The 20780-nt window shown below is 42.1% G+C and overlaps 1 protein-coding gene across 1 annotated transcript in view; it reads right to left on the bottom strand.

Annotated features, from left to right (window-relative positions):
- Nucleotides 1–20780, bottom strand: part of OTOG (otogelin) — a 220634-nt gene that overhangs the window by 149848 nt on the left and 50006 nt on the right. Inside the window, exons 17-23 of the mRNA XM_054969999.1 lie at nt 20162–20339; nt 10139–10266; nt 8706–8918; nt 8017–8182; nt 7095–7169; nt 5283–5326; nt 3277–3427 (exon numbers count right to left, since the gene is read on the bottom strand). Of these exons, the coding sequence (XP_054825974.1) occupies nt 3277–3427; nt 5283–5326; nt 7095–7169; nt 8017–8182; nt 8706–8918; nt 10139–10266; nt 20162–20339 (955 nt within the window). The remainder of the gene's footprint in view (nt 1–3276; nt 3428–5282; nt 5327–7094; nt 7170–8016; nt 8183–8705; nt 8919–10138; nt 10267–20161; nt 20340–20780) is intronic.

Below are 20780 nucleotides of genomic sequence, written 5' to 3'. Positions count from 1 at the left end.
TTATTTGTTTATGTCATTTATAGTCCACCTTTCTCACTGAGACTCAAGGCAGATTACACAGTGTGAGATTAGTACAGTCAGTTTCAAGGACATTTCCATAAACAATGCCTCAGGGCAAATAAACACAATTTTACAAAGACATAGCATTAGTAAGAATCCAATACAGAGTTGAAGAAATGCTGAAACAGAACATAAGCAATTCTAGGGCTGACATTAGACCACATCAAGCACAAGTAGCTCACAGGAGCACATATTTAAGACAACAGGTAGTACATAAGGCAACAGTGGTGAAGTCTATAGTCCTTATCTAATTAGCAAAGCATCTGGGAGTCCCTCCCTACAATACAAAAGCCTTTTTGAATAATTTGGTTTTGCATCATTTGCAGAAAGTCAGGAGAGTGGGGGCTCTCCTGAACTCGTCAAGCAAGCCGTTCCGCAGAATAGGGGCCACCACAGAAAAAGCCCCTGTACAGGCTGCTGTTGATTTCGCCTATGTGCAGGGTAGCACCTGCAGAATCAAACAACTTGAAGAATAAGGCTTTCCCAGAATTATCATGATATTGCACAGCCTATGACATGCAGAGTTAACTATTGCCCACCTCTGGCATCCCCACTCCAAATGGCTAATGGTCTACATCTGGCATACTGTGTTACGTAAGTTGTATAGGCTTGAATAAAAGATCGTATGTGTGTATAAAGACTCGACAATCAGAGGAAAAGGATAGGATATGTTAATATTTCTGTCTGCACCAGGGGTTTCCAACCTTTTTGACCCTGTGGGTACTTTTAGCATTCTGACAGAGGGTGGTGGGCACAACAACAAAATGCCTGCCACAGGGGGCAGAGCCACACACATACACACCAAGGAAGCAAAAATGCAGGGGACAAGATGAGTAATTTTTTAAAAATACACCGGGAAAGAAGAATGAGAGAGAATAAAACTAACACTGACAGTAGCTGCTGCTGAAACAACATGATTTTAATCTCCACAGTCAATCAGATCTCCAGTGGCAAGTCAGAAGCTCCTCTGGTCACAGACCCCACCTGGCCCCACCCAGTTTCTAAAAACACTGAGTGGGTGTCAGGAAAGGTGTCAGCAGCTACCAGGGTACCCATGGGCACCATGCTGGGGATTCCAGGTCTACATGCAGGCCAATCATCTCATCTTTTGGCCTCACCCCCTTCATGTCAAATGGGGTCAGGCCACTGAAAGCAGCATGAGAGCCACCTGGTTGAACAAATACTGGGTACAACTGCCCTGAGTCTCCAGACTCCCCCCCTCCGGTCAGCCACAATAATAAAGTTTAAGGTTGTGAGCAGCCTAATGGTCACTTCTTAGGTGTGCTGCTGACTTACCAAACTGCTATGCATGCATGCACACAAAAGTCGCCCTCTCTCAGCCCTCAAACTACTCAAACTCCCATTAATTCTCTGATTCTCAGATAAATTCCATGTACAAAGAGCTAAGAAGGCATGAGTGGCCAAATCGCACATTATGAAATCAGAGGAAACTTTCACAAAGTAAAAGTCCAGCAGCAATATGAAATGTCCCATGTTTTGAGATCCATTCATATCGGAAACTAATGTCATCAGGGCACAGAATTTGCATTTCGATGCCAAACCAACTGTGGTATTATTCCTTGCCCTAAAAATGGGAAGCAAAACTGATCTGCTTTCCTAAACATCTACACATATAAAAAGATGGGAAGTGCCTGTTGAACTAGGCTGGAGAACATATAACTATAGGTGAAGTTAAAAAACATAGGAGTAGCTCACATAGGCAAGAGAAGGAAGTTGAAATAGGGTCTACGAACATTGGAATTTGTGTATACTGGATTCTATTCTGTTCTCTGTCCCACTGTTGGCAATAACACACAAACTGACACATTTTTACTTTTTTTGTGAAATGGGGAAAAGCTTCAGGAGTCTCAATTTATTTCCAAATTACTAAAATAAAAAAAAAATGAACCAACAAAGCCTGATTTATTTCACTGATATGGTGAGTTAAAACAAAGGGTAATATCAATGAAAGAACGTCATTCATTGCAATTCCCCTTCTTTCTCATCTCCCCCCACATATCTTTACACCACCAGGCTGCTGTAGATGTTTCTGTTGTAGGTCAGCTGGGCTCCAGCTAGCAGCAAAATCAGTTTTTAAATTTTAAGTTCATTTTTATTTTTAAGATCAATGACAGCAATTTTTCTTCAGATTCAAACTTTTTATTTGAGCTTATTCAAATTACAAATTAAAATACATATAGTTATAGAACAATAGACTACAACATGTATCTGGGCTCAGAACACAGCTGCCTGGCTCCAATGGAGGCCTCGGGGTTCCTCCCCGAGGGGCAGCACCCCAATCATGGGAAACAAAACTGCATGAGCTGCATCCATTGTCATGGTGGGCACTTATCTAGTGGGGAGAGTGGTGCGGGGGAGCTGTGTGCCACAGCAATGGAAGCAGAGACTCCTGGGGTGGGCCACAGCTCCAGAGTGAGGCAGAGCAGGCAGCCCAGTAGTGGGAACACCTGGGATGCACGTGGGATGCATGTGGGATGCACATGGCACTTGGGGAAGCTAGGGAGACAGCCTGATGGTGGCCGAACTAGGCATGGCAGGATGTGGCAGCAAGACACCCAAAACAGCCTCACCTGCAAGATGCCTCACAGGAACAGGTGAGCCAAGGCTATAGAACACCTAGCAAGGCTCAGCTGGGGCCTGAGGACAGGCTTAGGCAGGTGCAGCTGCCTTCGGCAGCATGAGCGGCAGTCCCACTGCTGGGGGCAGGTCCTGGTTGGAATTGGTAAAGAGGAAAATCAGGGAGTCCACAACAGGTGATGAAGAGAAGGTAGCATCTGGCCAAGGCACCCAGGGGACAGAGCTTATCCAAGAGAGCAAAGAGGTAAAATACGGGTGATGATACAACCTGCCCTGCTCTCTTTCTGAGGCCTGGGACCTTCCTAACCCCTACAGCTGGGATGACAGATGCAACAGTGAACGATGAGGAGGAGTTGGTTGAGGCAGGGCACCACAATAGCACAATATCTGCCACAACAAAGTGCAATACAAGTTATTTAAATGAAACGCTACTTTTAAAATGTAAATAACAAAGCAAAAGCTAGTTACATTAGAACAAAATTCAGAGACAGTAAAATAACATATTTACTAGCCTGAGCCAGCCCGATTCACTACTGCTGGGGTTTGCAGACATGAAGTGAGCAAGGTATTTCTACTGACATGACCAACAAAACAAAGTTTTTACTTTTTTTTACTTACCCCTGAGGACATATGCATCCTGAAAAACAAGGTAGATGAGTAAAAATGCTGAGGTTCAGCAGCTGATTTTCACATGTTCTTTCCCTGCCAAGTTCCATGGTCTGTGGATTACTACAGTTCACGTAGATTTGCTCATCTGGGCAGTCACGAACTAGGAAATAACAGAATAAATACAAAAAAATCATACCACTCCTTCTCTGTAATTTTGTATTTATCTGGATTATATCTGTCCGGGGTCTGAGTCCCAGCCCCCAGACTTGCCAGGAGGGAGCAGTGGGAGGCAACCGGGAAGCAGTGGCCCTACCACCCCAGCCAGCAACCAGGCCCAGAACCTGCCCACTCCAGGGGGAAGGGGTGAAAGGCCAAAGCCTCAGAGGGCTGGAGGGAGCAGGGAGAGACCAGCCAGTCCCACTCTCCAGGGGGAAGAGAGGGGGCTAAGCAGGACAGAGGAAAAGAGCCAAGGCAGGGGGAATAGGGACCTAGCAGCAGCCAAATAGAGCCCTTACCGGCCAAGGAGGACAGCAGCCTGGCTCAGGAGTTGCTAGGAGCCAAGCCCCTCCAGGTGGAGCTGCCACAGGCATTCTGGGGGAGGAGATGGGTAGTCCCACCCAGCATCAATGAGCAGGCAGCCCAGAAGCTGGCCAGGGCAATTCCTCGCGAGCAAGGCCAGGCGAGCTCAGCAGCACAAAAGCTGGCTAGGGCAGCTCCTCGCGAGCAAGGCCAGGCATGGTCAGCAGCACAGAAGCCGTCTGGGGCAGTTCCTCATGAGCAAGGCCAGGCAAGCTCAGCAGTTCAAAGGCCTACTGGGGCAGCTCCTCGTGAGCAAGGCCAAGGAGACCTCAGCTGGGGATGGCTCGCATTCAACCCCACCCTGCCAGCAAGGCAAGGAAGCCTAGAAGGGATTAGTGATAGGAGGGAAGCACCTGAGGGAAGGCACAGCTGGGCCAAGTCAGGAGAGGGAACAAGCCTAGAAGTAGGGCGGGGCGGGGAAAGGAAACCCTATATAAGGTGGCTAGGAAGAGCTCTGAGGTGGTGGGTGTGAGTAAGAAGTGATGGTGTGGAGTGAGAGCAGAGTAGTGCAAGAATGGAGGCTTGGAGGAGAGTTCTGGGAGGAGGAGATGATGGAGGACGCAGGGGGTAAGCAGGCCAGGTTGAGCAGGCCAGCAAGTGGATTGAGAGGGAGTCTGGGTGATGTATACCACCCCTCCTTCCACAGAGCAGGGTCCTGCAGCATCCCTGGTGCCCCTCTGATGTCAGGGCTGGCCCAGCCGGCGCCCTGCCCAGTGGCAGCAGCGACAAGCCCTGACAATATCCCTGCGCAGTTATACATGCACATTATTCTCACTGAAGTCAATGGACTCAAACATGTATAGCTAAGTGAAGGATATCACTCCTGGTTTTCTTCTGGTGGTCATCATCGCCTTTTTTCTGGCATTGTCTACAAATTTCACCACAGTGTCACAAGCAGAAATTCAGTAAGTGATGCTTTGTATCCATCCTGTGCCTATGTGCTAAAAAGCCTGACATGTTTAACTGCCCCCACTCTTTGCATGAGCAGAAATGCCTTCTACTCGGCTAGGGGCCAAATACTGGAACTTCTATTAATATCATAAAACTTCTTTAGTAAAAAAGTTTCTCAATCTGTCTTTTCTCCAGACCCAGTTCATGGACAACATACACACATGGTGGGGACTCAGAAAAAAAAGAAGCATTCTATTTGTGATTCAATTTCAGGTTTTTTTTTAAATTTTATTTTTGTCCTGCCCTTCCTCCAATGTACTCAAGGTAGCATACATAGTTTCTCTAATTCCCATTTTATCCTCACAGCAACTCATACTCTGAGTGAAAATGACCAGCACAAGATTAACCAATGATTTTCATGACAGAATGGAAGACTGAACTCAATCTCTTGAGTTCTTGTCCAACTACGTTGTACTAGCTCTCTAATTACTGACTCTCTAGAAAGTTAGGGAATTCTGGCTTAAATATAATTTCATTTTTCATACCAATGTTGCTGTCCTCACAGCTCATCACTCCATCTCTGCAGTGGCTGAAATGAAAATATAAAAAGTGTAAGCTTTAAAAAGCCGTTTAGAGATTTTGTTTAAAAATAATTTTTAAAATGGCACATTTCCTTATCAACAAATATATGCACACAGTTCTTAAGCTGTATTTTAAGAACTCAACCAAAAACAATATGGGAAGTTCCCACGCTTTAAAAAATGGAAATAGCCACAGGGGATACAAGCACAGGGTGAAGGGGCTGTAGTGTCAACCCTTCCCTTGTCATTGTTTTAATAAGCCTCATAGAGCTACTTGTTCACTCACAGGAAGACATTATGCAGACAAAATACCGAGGGAAAGAATTAACCCCCTTTCCCCACACCACAGGCCTAAACTCATCACTTGTTATACAACTTCTATTTGAAGAAAAAGGATTTCTTAACATCATGTACAGTTTGTCATAAAGTTTGTGTGTAATATATGCCATTAAGTTACTTCGAACCTATGGTGACCCTATGAATTAACAACCTACAGAACATCCTATCATTAACTGCCTTGCTCCGGTCTTGCAAACTGAAGGCTGTGGCTTTTTTTATTTAGGCAATCCATCTTAAGTTGGGACTTCCCCTTTTCTTACTGCCTTCAACTTTTCCTAGTATTATTTTTGCATGAAGTTTGGAGAGTTTTAAGAGCAATTTTGAAGTCTCTGAGATGAGGAGGCACAACTGAAAAGATTATCTGGGGGAAAATTCAGGTGCAAGCTTTAAATTGCACATGCAACATTATAGGAAACTTATAATGAATATTCAGGCGGACAGAAAGACTGATACACAGACTGGAAAGATTGGTGATTTTTATCTGTGTATGTGTGCGCACATGTGCATAGAGATAGAGACAGAGAGTCAGAGAGAGACTTCCAACTTAGATGATCCTATGAATTAAAGACCTCTAGAACATCCTATCATTAGCAGCCTTTATTTTTGATTTAACAGAAAATGTTTTTAATCTACTATTGTAAACTGCCTTAAACCATGAGGTAAAAATATAATTAATGAATTAACATGCAGACCTACTAGACAGTAAACATCTTTGTTTTTATATTTCAGTATTTGCTGCTGGATACTTAATGCACATACATTCCACATAAAACTAATTGGATATATCTATGTTTTTGTTTGGGTGCTACCCAAAGAGTGCCATATCTTCAAGTGTCAGAAAGGTCATGCAAGATGTTTTGCTTCAACCACTACCCCATGAAACCACAAACTGCATTTTAATTTCCCTCTAAATTTCAGCATAAATGTGAAAAGAGTTCTAAAGCTCATAGAGAAAGGTCTACTTTTATATAAAATGTTACGCAAAAAGGAGCTATTTCCCTCATAAAATAGAACAAAAACCCCATAAATACAACAAAAATGCTCATGTTTGCTTTCATTTTTATTTCTTACTGATTGTGCTAGTTGTTTATTTACTTTCTATTTACCTCATTTCAATGTTTTTATTTTAAAATGTCCTAGTAACATGTGACAAACCTCAAGATTCTGAGATTCTCTTCACAGTTTTCCAAACAAGTAGGCTAGTAACTTAGTATAAGCCCTGAACTTAGTATAAATCTTGAACTAGGATTCTCGGTGGTATCATTGCTAGAGAAGATATATAATACAGGTCTCTAAAGCACCAAAGAAATGCATACCTTACACTACGGAGCTAACAAAAAAGTGAAGCAGAAGTCTGATGTGTTCAATGTGCTTGGAATGGAGAGCCAATAGAAATATGCTTCATCAGAAACTATCTAAGCAGCAAGAGAAGCTTACCATTTTCCAAAAGATGTCACTATTTTTTCTCCAGGTGGATAGACAATACCCTGGAAATAGCAGGGGCATTCACTTCTAAAAATGGAAGAAAACAGAATTTAGTTTCGATTAAAACTGTGTATACATCACAAACTAGAAAGGCACAGAGAAAAACAAAAACCTTCCAAGTTACTACATACTCATATTATTCAAACTATTCCCACCCAACATGGAATAGTAGAACTTGCTTCTGTGAATGGTTCCAGGCTATTCCCCTTCAGCAGTAATGATGAACATAAAATGCTTTTTTAAATCTAGAAAGGTGAACATAGAAAGATAAATCCAGAAAGATAAACAAGGTAGAAGACAACTGTTCTGATAACCACAAATAATAATGAATAACTGTATGGTATAAAGCATATAGTATAATATTTCATTAAAAGTTACTTCACAGAAAAATCACCTTACATGCACTGCTTAAGGCTCAACAGATATGGCCAACCTTAACACAGGTACACAACTAGCAAAGACAGCTGGAGTTTGTGGCATGCATAGAAAGAGCTGGAGGGCTCATGCACCAAGTCAGGATTGGTTCTCATTTCACCAGCACTGCTCCTTGCTTAGTGATTCAGTAAACGGAGAGGAAAAGCATCGAACGGTACAATCCTAAGCAGAGTTACTCCAGTTTCAGTCCATTCAGTGGCCTTAGACTGGGGTAACTCTGCTTAGGACTGCACCATAAAAGTTTTGGGAGTCCCTGTCAGTTAACTGGAATAGTATTCTCTTATACTTTGGGGTGGATGCAGAAAAATCACCAAAAAGTAGTAGAAAGTCTGTGAAGCTATTTGAAAAGTATGGCCTATTTTCAGCCAGTCACAAAGATCTGCATATACGTTTACATAGTTAGATAAAATGACAATATCAGCCCTGTAATTATACCTACTGTTGTACACATCTGTCAGTTTTGCTGTTCAGGTACATTCCAGGAGGACAGGTGCAGCCTTCAGCACAATCACCTCTGCACGTCTCTGGCATGGATAATGCTTGGCAGGTTTTGCCACAGGTAGACACACAGGTACTGTACTCCTTTGTATCTTCACATGAAAGAGCTACCCAAATGAAACAGACTTCTCACATTACAAAGCCAAAGCATCAAAAACAATTCATTCCCAGTATATTTCATCCCACACATTGTGATAAAATTCACTCAACATGAACAATCCAATCACAATTTAGCTAGCTAAAAAGAAATCACACACTTTACAGCCAGAAATACACTATGAATGTATACTTCCTACTAAACAAACAAAAACAAAATCTAAATTATTTATTACATTCAATATGCTACCAGCCTGCCCCCATCCATATTTATACTATTAATGTAGTAGAAGTTAGATCTTCATACCAATGTATATTGCTAACTCCCATGGTATTGATGTGTTAGACAGATAAAAACCTTTAAAAGGTTGGCTGAGGAAACAGCAACAAAATTTCAGATTTGGTTTTAAAAAAATCCAACCTAATATTTAATATTTATTTCTACTTAAACATTCGGCAGGGTTTTTTGAACATATATTTGGCTTGAAATTTGTGCAAGATGTCAAATAAAATCTCAACTAAATAACAACTTACCACATTCTGGGACATTACTCCGAAAGTCTATCACTACTCCAAATCTGCGACACTGATGAGCATAATGAGCTAGAGCAGAACACATACAGATCTGCCCACATTTACAGGTATCTCTTCTGCACTGTTCAAAATAGGGAAGAGGGCTCAGATAGGAAAAGCATGTAGCAAAGAGATCTTTCGTAATGACGCTGCATGCTTCTGTTGAATAAGAGGCTGTTAAGGTAATAAAAAAGCCACGTTTTAGTGACAGTCTCTCTAAAAATAGCAACTCCAAATCTCTCCTGTCCAAGAGACCTTTTTTTCTATCTGATACGATATGACCATAGTCAATTCCACCACATTACCTGTTTGTTCCATTTACAATAGAACTAGTTGAGTCCTGAATAAAATCTACACAGATGAAAAGGACTTTCATCAGGGAAGCAGTTCTTCTCCAAAACGTTGCTCATGGGTGACATGGGGGGGGGGGGGGAATCAGAAAACCTGCCCTCCCTTCTGTCAGTGAAAATTTCTACTGGATCCAAATATTGATTTTGTTGGTATTTTTCTAAGGAGGTTCCATGAGTGGCCATCTTCCCTTCTTTATACAACATAATTACTATTAAAATTATTATTTGTATAAGGCTGATCAAGTCATGAATATAAACACAATCATCCTAAACTGGGAAGCACAGAAATACATTCCATTACACCAATTAAGGAACCATTACGAAGAGCTCCTTAACACATAAATAACACAGTAATGGTTTATTCATCAACCATGGAACAATGAACAGAAATTCAATTAATAATTACCAGCTGGCCAAAAGGATTTATTTGTCCAATAAAATACAACTCAAATAGTAAGTTGTGGAAGCTTCATGGGTAAGCCACTAAATACTAAGGACAAGAGAGGAAAGAGCTCTAATAGAGTTGTCAGCACAACCACAAATGCCAGGAGATTTTGAGGGTGGTTCCTGGGGAGGACGCGATGTCATTTCCAGGTAACGCTCTTAAGAATTTCCCCTAATCTCTATAGTAAAGATCCTTCAGATATGGAGAAATTCCTTTAGTATCACTATGGAGCCCATTTTACAGCCGTTTTTTCACCTGCTCACATACAAATGCAGCATGGGTCCTCTCCCCTATCAATATCACCATCCCATCCTGTCATTCAAGATATTATTTATTTTAATTCTTAAATTACATTTGCATTCCCCCATAGTAGATTTCCTGCAGTTTAAAATTAGTGCTCATTTAATAAGTGGGGGGTAGTCCATACTATTTTCCTAAAAGATTGTTTTAACTGTAATAATTAGCACACTCGGTTCTAGAAAAAGGCTTTGTTTGGGCCAGCAACACACTGTTCAGAATGTTACATTTTCTGCTGTAATACTGCATCTCAGCAGTACTTTTCACATTATGTTTAGGGATAGCTTCACCTCTGAACTCACCTGCTTGTAGGTGAACATCACATGGATCCACTGGTGATGAACTATCATGCTCAGGACCACAGGCTGACGACGTTTTCCAGGCATTTCCAAAAAGCTGAGGTGTACTTTCTGTTACTCCTACTGGAGATCTTTTGTATTTAATTAAATAAAAAACAGATATTGCCACAAAAGAACATAATGAAAATAGAAAGTGCAATCCAGAGCCATTCAATTTAACAGTATTGCTTTCTAGATTTTTAAAAGAATGTAGATTGGATCTATCAATGTTGAGGATTTCTGTAAAGGGTGGTCTATATTTCAGAATATTCTTTTGAAAAAGAACATTCTTTTTACAAAAACCACCTAATAAATTTAACCTTTGCAAGTCTATTTTCTTCAAATCAGTAGAAGGACTTATTGGTACTATAACTACTATTTATCATCAAGTCCAGCAACCAAAGAGGTAACAAATATGGAAAACAGATTGTCCAGGAAGGCCTTAAATTAGTAACATTATTCATTAATAATACCAGATGGAGGTGGAGTAGTAGGCATGAATTTATTATTTATTTACTTCATTTATTTACTTCATGTATATACTACATTTCTGTCCTAAAGCAATTTACATTGTTCTCCATTTTATTCTCACAACCCTGCGCGGAAGATAAGAATGAAAGGGATTGACTGGCCCACGATCAGAGTAGGCTTCCATGGCAGACTAGAGTTTCAAGCCTGGGTCTCCTAGATACTAATCTGACACTGTAGCCACTACCTCACATTGATGGAGCTCCTGTATGACATATGGCTCTTTCCTGACATTGAACCTGAGAACATATTTCTCACCACCATAAAACATTAAGGACTACCAAGGAAATTTTCAAAGAATCAAAGGAACATAAACCCCAGAAGGAGTTGAAGTAGCTAGGTTAGCTGTAGAAATATTTCTAAAATCATCAGTAGAGATGTATAACTTATAATACATCCGAGAAGACCTGCATCTAAGTTCCAAACTCTGTATCATGTGAAAGATTTGTAATAACATCTCCCGACATTTTTAAAACTGAATTGCAGTTGTGAGGGGAGGATGTTGCAAAACTGCTCACACCAATTTCAGAAGGAGGCGGAGCAGTTTGTCCCATTTTCCTGATCAAGCCTAAGGTGGAGATTTTGATTAACAAAAGGGGAAGAGGAGAATGCATAAAATAAAACAAAGACACCTACTACTCCAGAGAGCATTTGCAGATCCTTTCAGCTGCATTTCAAAGGGGAGATACATTCACAGATCTCCTGCATGTCATGTAACCCTTAATAAAATATTAACTGTCTCTACTGCTTTTGCATTTGAATAGAAAGGACAGGCAAAAAACCCTAAGCAGCTGGTTGCCTGAACGCAGAGTTTGCCCTTTTTTGTTTTGGTGGTAATATTCACCAATACTGAGTACCCACACCTTTTGGGATGCTTTCCCAAGTCCTAATTAGGGGGTATGCAATCTGGATGCAAGAGTGGGGGGGGGGGAGAAGCTAGCTTTCCCAAATCAAATCAGAGAATCCCAGATCCAATCCAGGAGCCTAGATCCAGATCCTCAGGTAAATAATAATAATAATATTTATATACCACTATATCGACCCAGAGACTCTCATCTCCCGTCCCTGATGGCTCTCCTAGCCATTCAGGTCCCCTAGGAGCCTCTAAGAGCTCTGGTCATTTGTTTTGAAGCACGCCGGCTTCCAGGGATCTTTTGAGTGTGTGTACCTCCTTAGCAAGCAGCACTGGACACAGGCTGCTTCCACACACGTTGGATAATCCACTTTCAATACTCTTTAGTGAAGATTTGAAACTGATTTTCCATGTGTGGAACACAAAATCCACTTCTAAAGGATTATGAAAGTGCATTGAAAGTGCATTATTCAACGTGTGTGGAAATGGCCGCTGACTGGTAAAATATATTATTGGAGTTTATTAAAGAAAGAACATAGGAGTGTATGCATGGCAGAAACAGCTCTTAGAAAACATTTACGCAGGGCAGAAAACAAGTAACAACTTGCTGATCTAAATATGTTCTAACTGGCTAAAATGCTACTTGCTGGCTGGCTAACTAAACATTCTCCAATTTGGTTCCAAAGCAGGTTGATCTTACCAAAGTTCTTTCATGCCAGCTCACTCCAGGCATCCTGAGAGAGCTGAGGAGCTCTCCTTCACACGGCAGATAGTTGGCAATGGCTGCAAGGTAGCAAGGCTGGTCAAGAGTGGCAAACTGCCTAGATACAAAGAGGCTTCTTGAAATCTGGAGGGGGCATCAGCCCACTTAGGGAACCAATCAGGGCTCAACTTGTTAATTGGACATTACATCCCTGTGAAACTTAGAGGAGTATGGCTAGAGCTGAAATCAGCACCAAGCACTGGCCTTCCCAAGGTCACTCTCTTAGGAGAAGAAAGCAGCCCAGGTGCAGCTAATTAACAGAGGCTGTGCCTTTCCCGGCAAACAGGCCTAGTAAGATTTCTTACAAGACATGAAGCCTGAACCAAAGTTTTACTCTGTATTCGGTGGTATAAGGTCTGCTCCTGACAGCCACCCTTCAGGACAACTTAACACTCACTCACCCACTCACAAAACAGAGTTGCACATACCTGTATCTGTTGTTCATTGAGGTCTTCTGTGCAGCCACAGATAGGACTGCACATATGCAGGCCTGCTGAATGGTGGGTTTCACAGCTTAAAAAATTCTACTAAGGGACGCCTGTCGCCCAGAGCACATACGTGAGTGTTTTCTGCCAGAAACACCTGCCCTCTGTGGGGACGGCGCCCTTACCCTCAGTTCCTCCCATACAACCGGCCTCTCCAAGAAACGAAGAAAACCTAGTGGGGCAGGAGGGAGGGTATGTGTGCCTGCACAGAAGACCTCAATGAACAACAGTTACTAGTAAGTGCAACTCTGTTTTCATTGTCAGTCTTCTAGTGCAGTCCCACATGCGAGACTAACAAACCACTTACCAAAGTGGAAGGCAGGTTCTCACTGGAACAGTGATTGGAACACTGCTTGGCCCACTGCTGCCTCTCTCCTGTTAGCCTAGTGTCTGATTAATGTATTTCACGATGCCCATATGGCTGCTCTGCAAATGTCCTGAATTGGTACTCCCTTCAGAATTGCAGCTGACGACACCTGCAATCTGGTGGAGTGAACGTGTTAAGTCAGCAAATTTATAATACAGTCTTATCGTGTGAATAACCCATCTAGCAATCATCTGAGATGTGGTTTTTTACCCTTTTTTAGGTCCTGCGTACCATATGAACAACTGATCGTCCACTCGGAACAGTGCTGTGCAATCTAAATAAAATGAGAGTGCCCTACTAGACCGCGGACGTCTAACGAGTGTAGTTTTCTCTCTGCCTCCAATGCCAGTGAAGGAAAAAACACTGGTAAAATGATCTCCTGTGATATATGGAATTTCATGACCACTTTAGGTAAGAATCCTATGCTGGGTCTCAACACTATTTTTTCTTTATGTATTTTCATGAAAGGTGTGTTAACACGAAGAGCCACCATTTTGCTCACCCTTCTTGTGAAAGTAATTACTATTAAGAATATAACTTTCAAAGTCAGATACCTCAAGTGACATGTGGCCAAAGGTTCAAATGGCAGGTACATTAACCTGACAGGGACTAAATGCAGGGACCATTACTACTGGAGGGAACATATTTTGTAGGCCTCTCAGAAAATGTTTGGCTGAGTGATGGGAAAAAATGTTCTTCCTGTCTATTCAGGCATGAAATGACGATACAGCAGCCAAATAAACCTTGATTGGTGCATTAGAGAGACCACTCTGCTGAAATTGCAACAGAAATTCTAAGACATATGTCTGTGGACACTCATAAGGGTCAAGTCCTCTAATACTGGCCCAATCAGTGAATTTTGCCCACTTGTGAGAATAAGGAGATTTTCTCATATTTCATATAAACTCTGCCACCGCTTCAAAAAATCGTCCTCCTGAAGAATTAACCAGGCTATTAATTTGAGCCTGTCCAGGTTGTGGTGTTGGACTCCTCTGTAATTGAGGAGATCTGGGACTAGTGGTAAGTGCTGAAAAGTATTCTTGGAAAGTTTGGATCAACTGATGAAACCACGGCTACCTTGGCCAGAATGGGGTTACTACTATACTGGTCTCATCTGTCTGAATTTTGCTGACCACCTTCACTATAAGGGGAATGGGTGGGAATGCATAAAAAAGACTCCCTGACCACTTTACCTTGAAGGTATCTTCTATGGATTTGGGATCTAAGCCTCCCCCTGAACAAAATACAGGGGCTTTCTCCAGGAATATGAACTGCCTGTACAGTTATGTCCCGTTCCTTGGCCCATAACCACATTTGAATTGCTTCTAGACATAATGTCCTGGATGTCGTAATACTATGCTTGTTTAGATAGAGCATTGCTTTCAAGTTGTTGGTAAGCATTTGGATGTTCTTTCCTGCCACGGTATCTGAAAATGAGTAAGTGCATAAGGTATAGCATGTAGCTCTAGAATGTTAATGTGTAATTCCTTCTCTCCACTTAGCCACAACCCGTCTGCAAGCCTGTCACCACAGCAAGCCCCCCAACCTGATGTGGATGCATCAGTAATGATGGAAATATTTACTTCTGGTGACCCAAAGCTCATGACTGCCAAGTGGTGGCAGTCCTGAGTCTACCAGGCAAGCGACTTAATCACCGTTCTTGGAATAGTGCATTTTTTCTGTTGAGAGTGTATTGTGGGGCAATAGACGGATAAAAACCACAACTGGAGTCTCTTCATGTGAAGCCTGGCCAGTGGTACCACAGCAGTGGTTGCTGCCATAAAACCTAGAAGTGTTTGTATGAGAACGGCTGATTAGAACCTCTGTCTGGAAAATAGTTTGACCATGTACATAATCTTTCTAGCTCTATCTAGGGGAAGAAAGGCCTTATTCCTTGTACCATCAAGGATTGCTCCTATGAATTGGACCTTCCTATTCAGACAAAGGTTAGATTTTTTAAAATTTATTATGAGTCCAATCTTTTGGCACATTTCTACAATGAGTCCTATCTGGTGCTGCAATTACTCCTTTGAGTGTGCTGAGACCAGCCAATCGTCCAGATACAGGCATATAGAACAACCCTGTGTTCTTAGAAACACTACAACCAGGGCCACACATTTAGTGAAGACCCTGGGAGCTGTCGCCAATCCAAATGGTAATACCTGATATTGGTACACTTCACCATTAAGGATGAATCTCAAAAATTTCCTGTATGAAGGGTGAATAGACACATGAAAGTATGCATCTTTCAAATCCATACCTACAAACCAGGAATTGAGTGGAAGCAATTGAAGGACCATGCTAAGGGTGACCATCCTAAACTTTCGTACCCCAACCGACTTGTTTAAGTTCCTCAGATCCAGTATAGGTCTCAGCCCCCAGTCCTTTTTTTGAACCAAGAATGATCCATGTTTGGGTACTTGTTGGACAGCTCCTTTTTGTAGCAAGGCATTTAATTCCTGCGTCAACTCTAGTGATGAAGTTTGGTTAAAATTATAAGGGAGACTCAAAGCCAGCAAACGTTCGAACTCAATTTTATAACCAATTTCAACAATGCTAAGAACTCAGCTGTCAGAAGTTATTAACTGCCACTGTGGCAAAAACGCAGAAAGCCTGTCCTCAAAGACTATGGGACCTTCCCGCTCTAGTCAGAATTGTTTGCCATGTTAACCCATGTCCTTGTTTGAAGGATTGTGGCTTTGTCTTTGTTTCTGAGGCTGTCTTCTCTTTTGCTAATTGCCCTGTTACAAATGAGACTGGTGATTGGATGGATACTGGTTAGGTTGGTATCTGTAGAAACAGTTTTTGTAAGACTACTGCTGTTGTCTGTACTGTTGTCTGTGCTGCTGGTATTGGCTGGATTGTTGTTTAGGGGGCAGAACTCCATAGGATCTTGCAGTCTGCCTGACCTTCTTTTGGGAGATGTATTCATCCATTTTAGTGGAGAAAAGAGTCTGACCAGCCAAAGGCAGATCATCAACCTTGCTTTGTGTCTCCACAGGTAGTGTCGTTGTGCGTAGCCATGCATGCCTTCACAGTACCACCGCAGAATCGATGCTAGTGTTCTCATGGAGGAGTCTGCCACATTCCTTCCCATGTTTATTTGTTATTTGGAGAGCTTAATCATCTCTTCCTGAATGACTTTAGTGAGCGCTCTTTGGTCCTCTGGCAGTTTGTCATTAAAAGATGCCATCCTGTTCTATTAAAATATTTGGTAGGTGCCCATAATTGCTATACAATTAGTGATTTTAAGTTTTACAGCCAACAAGGTATAGATCTTCCCAGTCAGTCTAACTTCTTACTCTCTTTATCAGCAGGGGTGGAGTTGGGCCCCTGCCTGTTCCTAGATTGCAGTTTCTCTGTGATGAGGGATGATGGAGTTGGATGATAAAACAAGAAGGGACAGGGAAGATGGTTTCTCACACAATTATGTCATCATTTCTACGAATCCCTCAATAATAGGATTCCAAAGTGGTTCAGGTTCCAAAGCAATGTTAGCTGGGTTCCCTGCATATAAATGCTGAAGGTTTTGGTATAGTAGCAGAGATGTCAATGTCTAATGCCTTAGCCATTCGAAGCATTTGCTCCATGTAGAGGCGAAATCATCAGTTGGGGAGACTGATCTATCAGATGTCAACACCTCATCCAGTGATGGGTCAGATGGTATACTTGGGCTCCTTTCCTCTTGAAACGGTTCAGGATTTGATTCTGGTAGCTGAAAGGCCATAGAGGACTTCGGTGTGTAGAATGGATTCCTATGTTTCTTTAACATGTTGGAGTCTTCACCAACGGAGGAAGCTGATTCAATTCTATAGGGCTCCCCTAAGTCAATGCCATAGGCAGATGTGTTGTCTTGGTGGACCCATGGGGCACATTTGTGAGAACAACATGGGTGAGAGTGACCTTGCTCCTGATCCCAGGTGAGCCGGTCAGGTGAAGCTCTTGGGAGCTTGCCTTCCTCCTCTGAGGAAAACCCCGATTGAGATTTTGAATGCATTTATGATGTTTTAGGTGTTTCCAAAATCTGTCTCTCCAGTCCAATCACCATTCACAGTATGTGCTTGGTCTTCTCCATCTTCTTAAGATCATGCCTGGATTTTGACCTAGCCTTCTTCTTTGGTGGCTCACTCAGCTCCTTAGATCACACTCCCCTTTCACCTGAAAGTCTTAGAAGGTGCACCTGGACCGGATGTTGGTTCCAAACCAGAGCGGTCCTTGGGCATCGAACAATGTAGAGTTGGCTTAAGTCAGACTGGTTCCAACAGGCTAGGAGAAAGGAGAGTCAAAAATGAGTGCCAATTACGAGGCCGTTCTGAGAGACTCTGTATTTCCGGAGTTGGGTGTCAGATCCCAGGTGGTCAGATCCGAAGGACTTGCTGATCTTGCCTTCACAGTCAAGCTCAGAGTCAGATGGCGGTTTCGGCTCTGAGATGGAGCGGTCAGATCTGAGGGAGCACACATGCCCGAAGTTGATGGTTGCAAGGGATTGGATCAGATTATGCGGCCAACTTCAACAAGGTGGACGATTTTGCCGTCTTTCAGTTAGAGCTGTTAGTTGCAGAAAGTGCCCTCTACCATAATAAGGCTTTCAGCCTGCTCGCGCCTTAGAGGTGAACTTCTGGCAGGACTTACAGCTGGGAATACTATGGCCCTCCCACAGGCATACTAGGCACAGATCGTGCCCGTCTGTGCAAGTCATTTTAGTAGAACATTAATGCATCTTTTAAATAATGCCTTATTATGTCATCATCTTGCAGGATTTTCCATTCACAGAAGAAGAAAAAATCGAATTCCTCAGAACAAGATGAAGATGCAAGCTGTTAAGAACCCCTCTGTCCAGCAGCAAAAGAGGAACTGAGGGTAAGGGCGCCGTCCCCGCAGAGGATGGGCATTTTCGGCAGGAAACACTTACATATGCGCTCTGGGGGACAGGTGCCCCTTAGTAGAATTTTTTAAGCTGTGAAACCAGCCATTTGGCAGGCCCATCCATGCAGGAGCTCTCCCCATCTGCCTGACTTGTGAGTTACACTGATTCAGTTGGGCTAAGTTGCAACAGTGTCCCTTGCTTCAGTTTGGTTTGGGTAGAATTCTCTGTTTTGACATGATTCTCTGGTTTGATGTTGGTCCCCTTGATTCATTTTGGTTCTGGGTGGATTCTATCCATTCCCTTGCTTCAGTTTGATTCTGTTGGACTTCCTCTTGAATTTGGGAGTGTGTCATTGGCCACTGGCAGCCTTGCCCCTGAGAGCCTGCTTGGAAATGTTTCCTCCTTAGTAAACAATGGAAAGTGGCTGGGCAGCTTGTCCAGGGGCACTTGGGTTCGGGAGGAAGTCTTCAGTTTGTTCTGTTGGGATTTCTCTGGGTTGAGGCTGCATTTGAGAGTGTGCCTTTGGCACCTGGCAGTCTTGTCCCTGTGTGTTTCTGTCTGAAAGACAGCTTGGAAACGTTTCTCCCACAGGAAACAATGGAGAGTGGCTGTGGGCACTTTCTTCAGTGGCTCATAAAATTGGACCCTGGAGTCCAATCTTCCAGAAACTTTAGACGAGAGTCAGGATTAGGTTCCCTGAAAATTTGGTGGAGTTTGTTTGGAAAATGCCCCCCCCCCAGTCCCTCGGATAGCCTCCAGATAGTTTTCCCCATGGGAATAATGGAGAGTGACTGGGGGCACTTTATTCAGGGCCCCACAGAACTGGACCCCGACGTCCAATCTTCCTGAAACTTCAGTAGGCTCTAGAGGACAGCCAGGAGTAGGTTCTGTGCAAATTTTGTGGATTTTTCTTGAAAACTGCCTGACTTGAAAGCAGCCCCCCACCTCACCACAGATAATAGTTTTCCCCATAGGGATTAATGGCCAAATAAATCTGAGATTCTCTAATCTGTTTTAACTGGATCAGAGAATCTTTCCTGGATTTTGGGAGGCTTGGATTTTGGGGGGATTCCTGAAACCAAAATCTGGATTTCCCAGATTTTTGGGGGGGGGTTGGTGCACACCTCTAGTCCTAATGAGAGAACTGATAGAAATCCGTACAACTTTATATAAGGGGATTGGCATTTATTTTTTGAAAAAGTACTGCCTGGATCTTTATAAATCTGAGATCTGCATTTAGGAATCTGAAGACTGATTCAACTTTTATGTGTAAGAAACTCTGATGCTGGTGATCATTACATTTTGATATGGCTCCAAAGAAACCAGCCAGCCTCTTCTGACTAGCTAAAATCTACCAAGAAGGGCAATGATCCAGTGCTTAAGTGGATGGTGGACTACTCCAAGAACCCAGTCCACAACCTCAGGTCAAAAATGCTGAATACATGCAACCAAAAGGCAGAAGATAGGATACTTCAGACAAAGATCATGTTGTCAAAGGCAGCCCAACTCAGATCATATTATCAGATATTTTATTTACAAAATGTCACAACAGATGACTTAGCAGCTAAAAATCTGGTGGGGGCCCAGAACAAATCAGGAGCCTGATGAAACAATGTAATTTCTGGTTTAAACTGGAAGTTATATCACATCACACCTGCAGAGTCTGCATGTAGCATAGTCAAACCTGCTCTGCTCACTGGGAGAGAAGGACTGAAACCCCCAAATCTCCCACCCCTGGCAACTCTAACAGGAACATACTACAACTGACAGTACACAATAGTATAGTCTACAGTCCCTATCCCTTTGCATCTCCCTGAACTATTTCCTTACCATACAGACCTCCTACCTGTGTAAAAAAGCCCTCCAGAATAATTCAGCTTTGCATAGTTTGCAGAAAGCCAGGAGAGTGGGAATCTTCCTAACCTTATCAGGCAGGCCATTCCATATGGTGGAGGCCACAACAAATATATTTTAGGTACAGAACTGAGTATCAATTACACTTCATATTTTATCTTCTAATACACCAAAAGAAGGTACTCTATTATTCTACCCAGTTGGGAGAACACTCTAGGTAATCAACATTCATCAAAGCATCTCTATAAAATGATTTTTAATTACACTTACAGAAAATCATCTTCAGTGTTTCCATTAAAGGTTCCACAAAGCCCCACAGTGTTATCTTTCCATCTAGCATCAGCTTGGAGATAAAGTCTCAAGCCCTCCCAGTCATATAATATGCGTAATCCAATATATGACTTTATTTGCAAAAATACAGAAGAAAGTTTCCATATTTCAAAAGAATCTAAACAAGAAAAATTAGAGAAATTTAAAAAATAGTAGCCTAACTTATGCTTAAGAGATCAGAAGTTTTAGTCTCTCCAATTAATATTTTAATATTGATTGTTGTTGATGAAATATTTTCTTCTTTAGATAAAACAAATTAATCAGAAGATTATGTGAAAAGACATTCTTTTAAATCATGTAACTTAAACTGTGTCAAAAAGTACATGGTTCTAATACCTTTTAAAAACCAGAAAAAGATTATGAAGAAAAAACTATATTTAAAAAATTAAGATCAAGCAAATGACTATGTATTGTATTATGTATTATATACTATGTTATGTATTATAAAAATATAATGTTGATATGGATTGTACAAGATATTATGAAAGATGCAGGCCTGTTTTTAAAAACAAAAAGCCTGTATTTTCTTTTAGGGGTGTGTGATTCAGTATATCCAGTC

The sequence above is a fragment of the Eublepharis macularius genome, chromosome 2 (genome assembly GCF_028583425.1).
Source record: "Eublepharis macularius isolate TG4126 chromosome 2, MPM_Emac_v1.0, whole genome shotgun sequence".
Lineage (NCBI taxonomy): Eukaryota > Metazoa > Chordata > Lepidosauria > Squamata > Eublepharidae > Eublepharis > Eublepharis macularius.
This window is presented reverse-complemented; position numbering and strand designations above follow the sequence as displayed.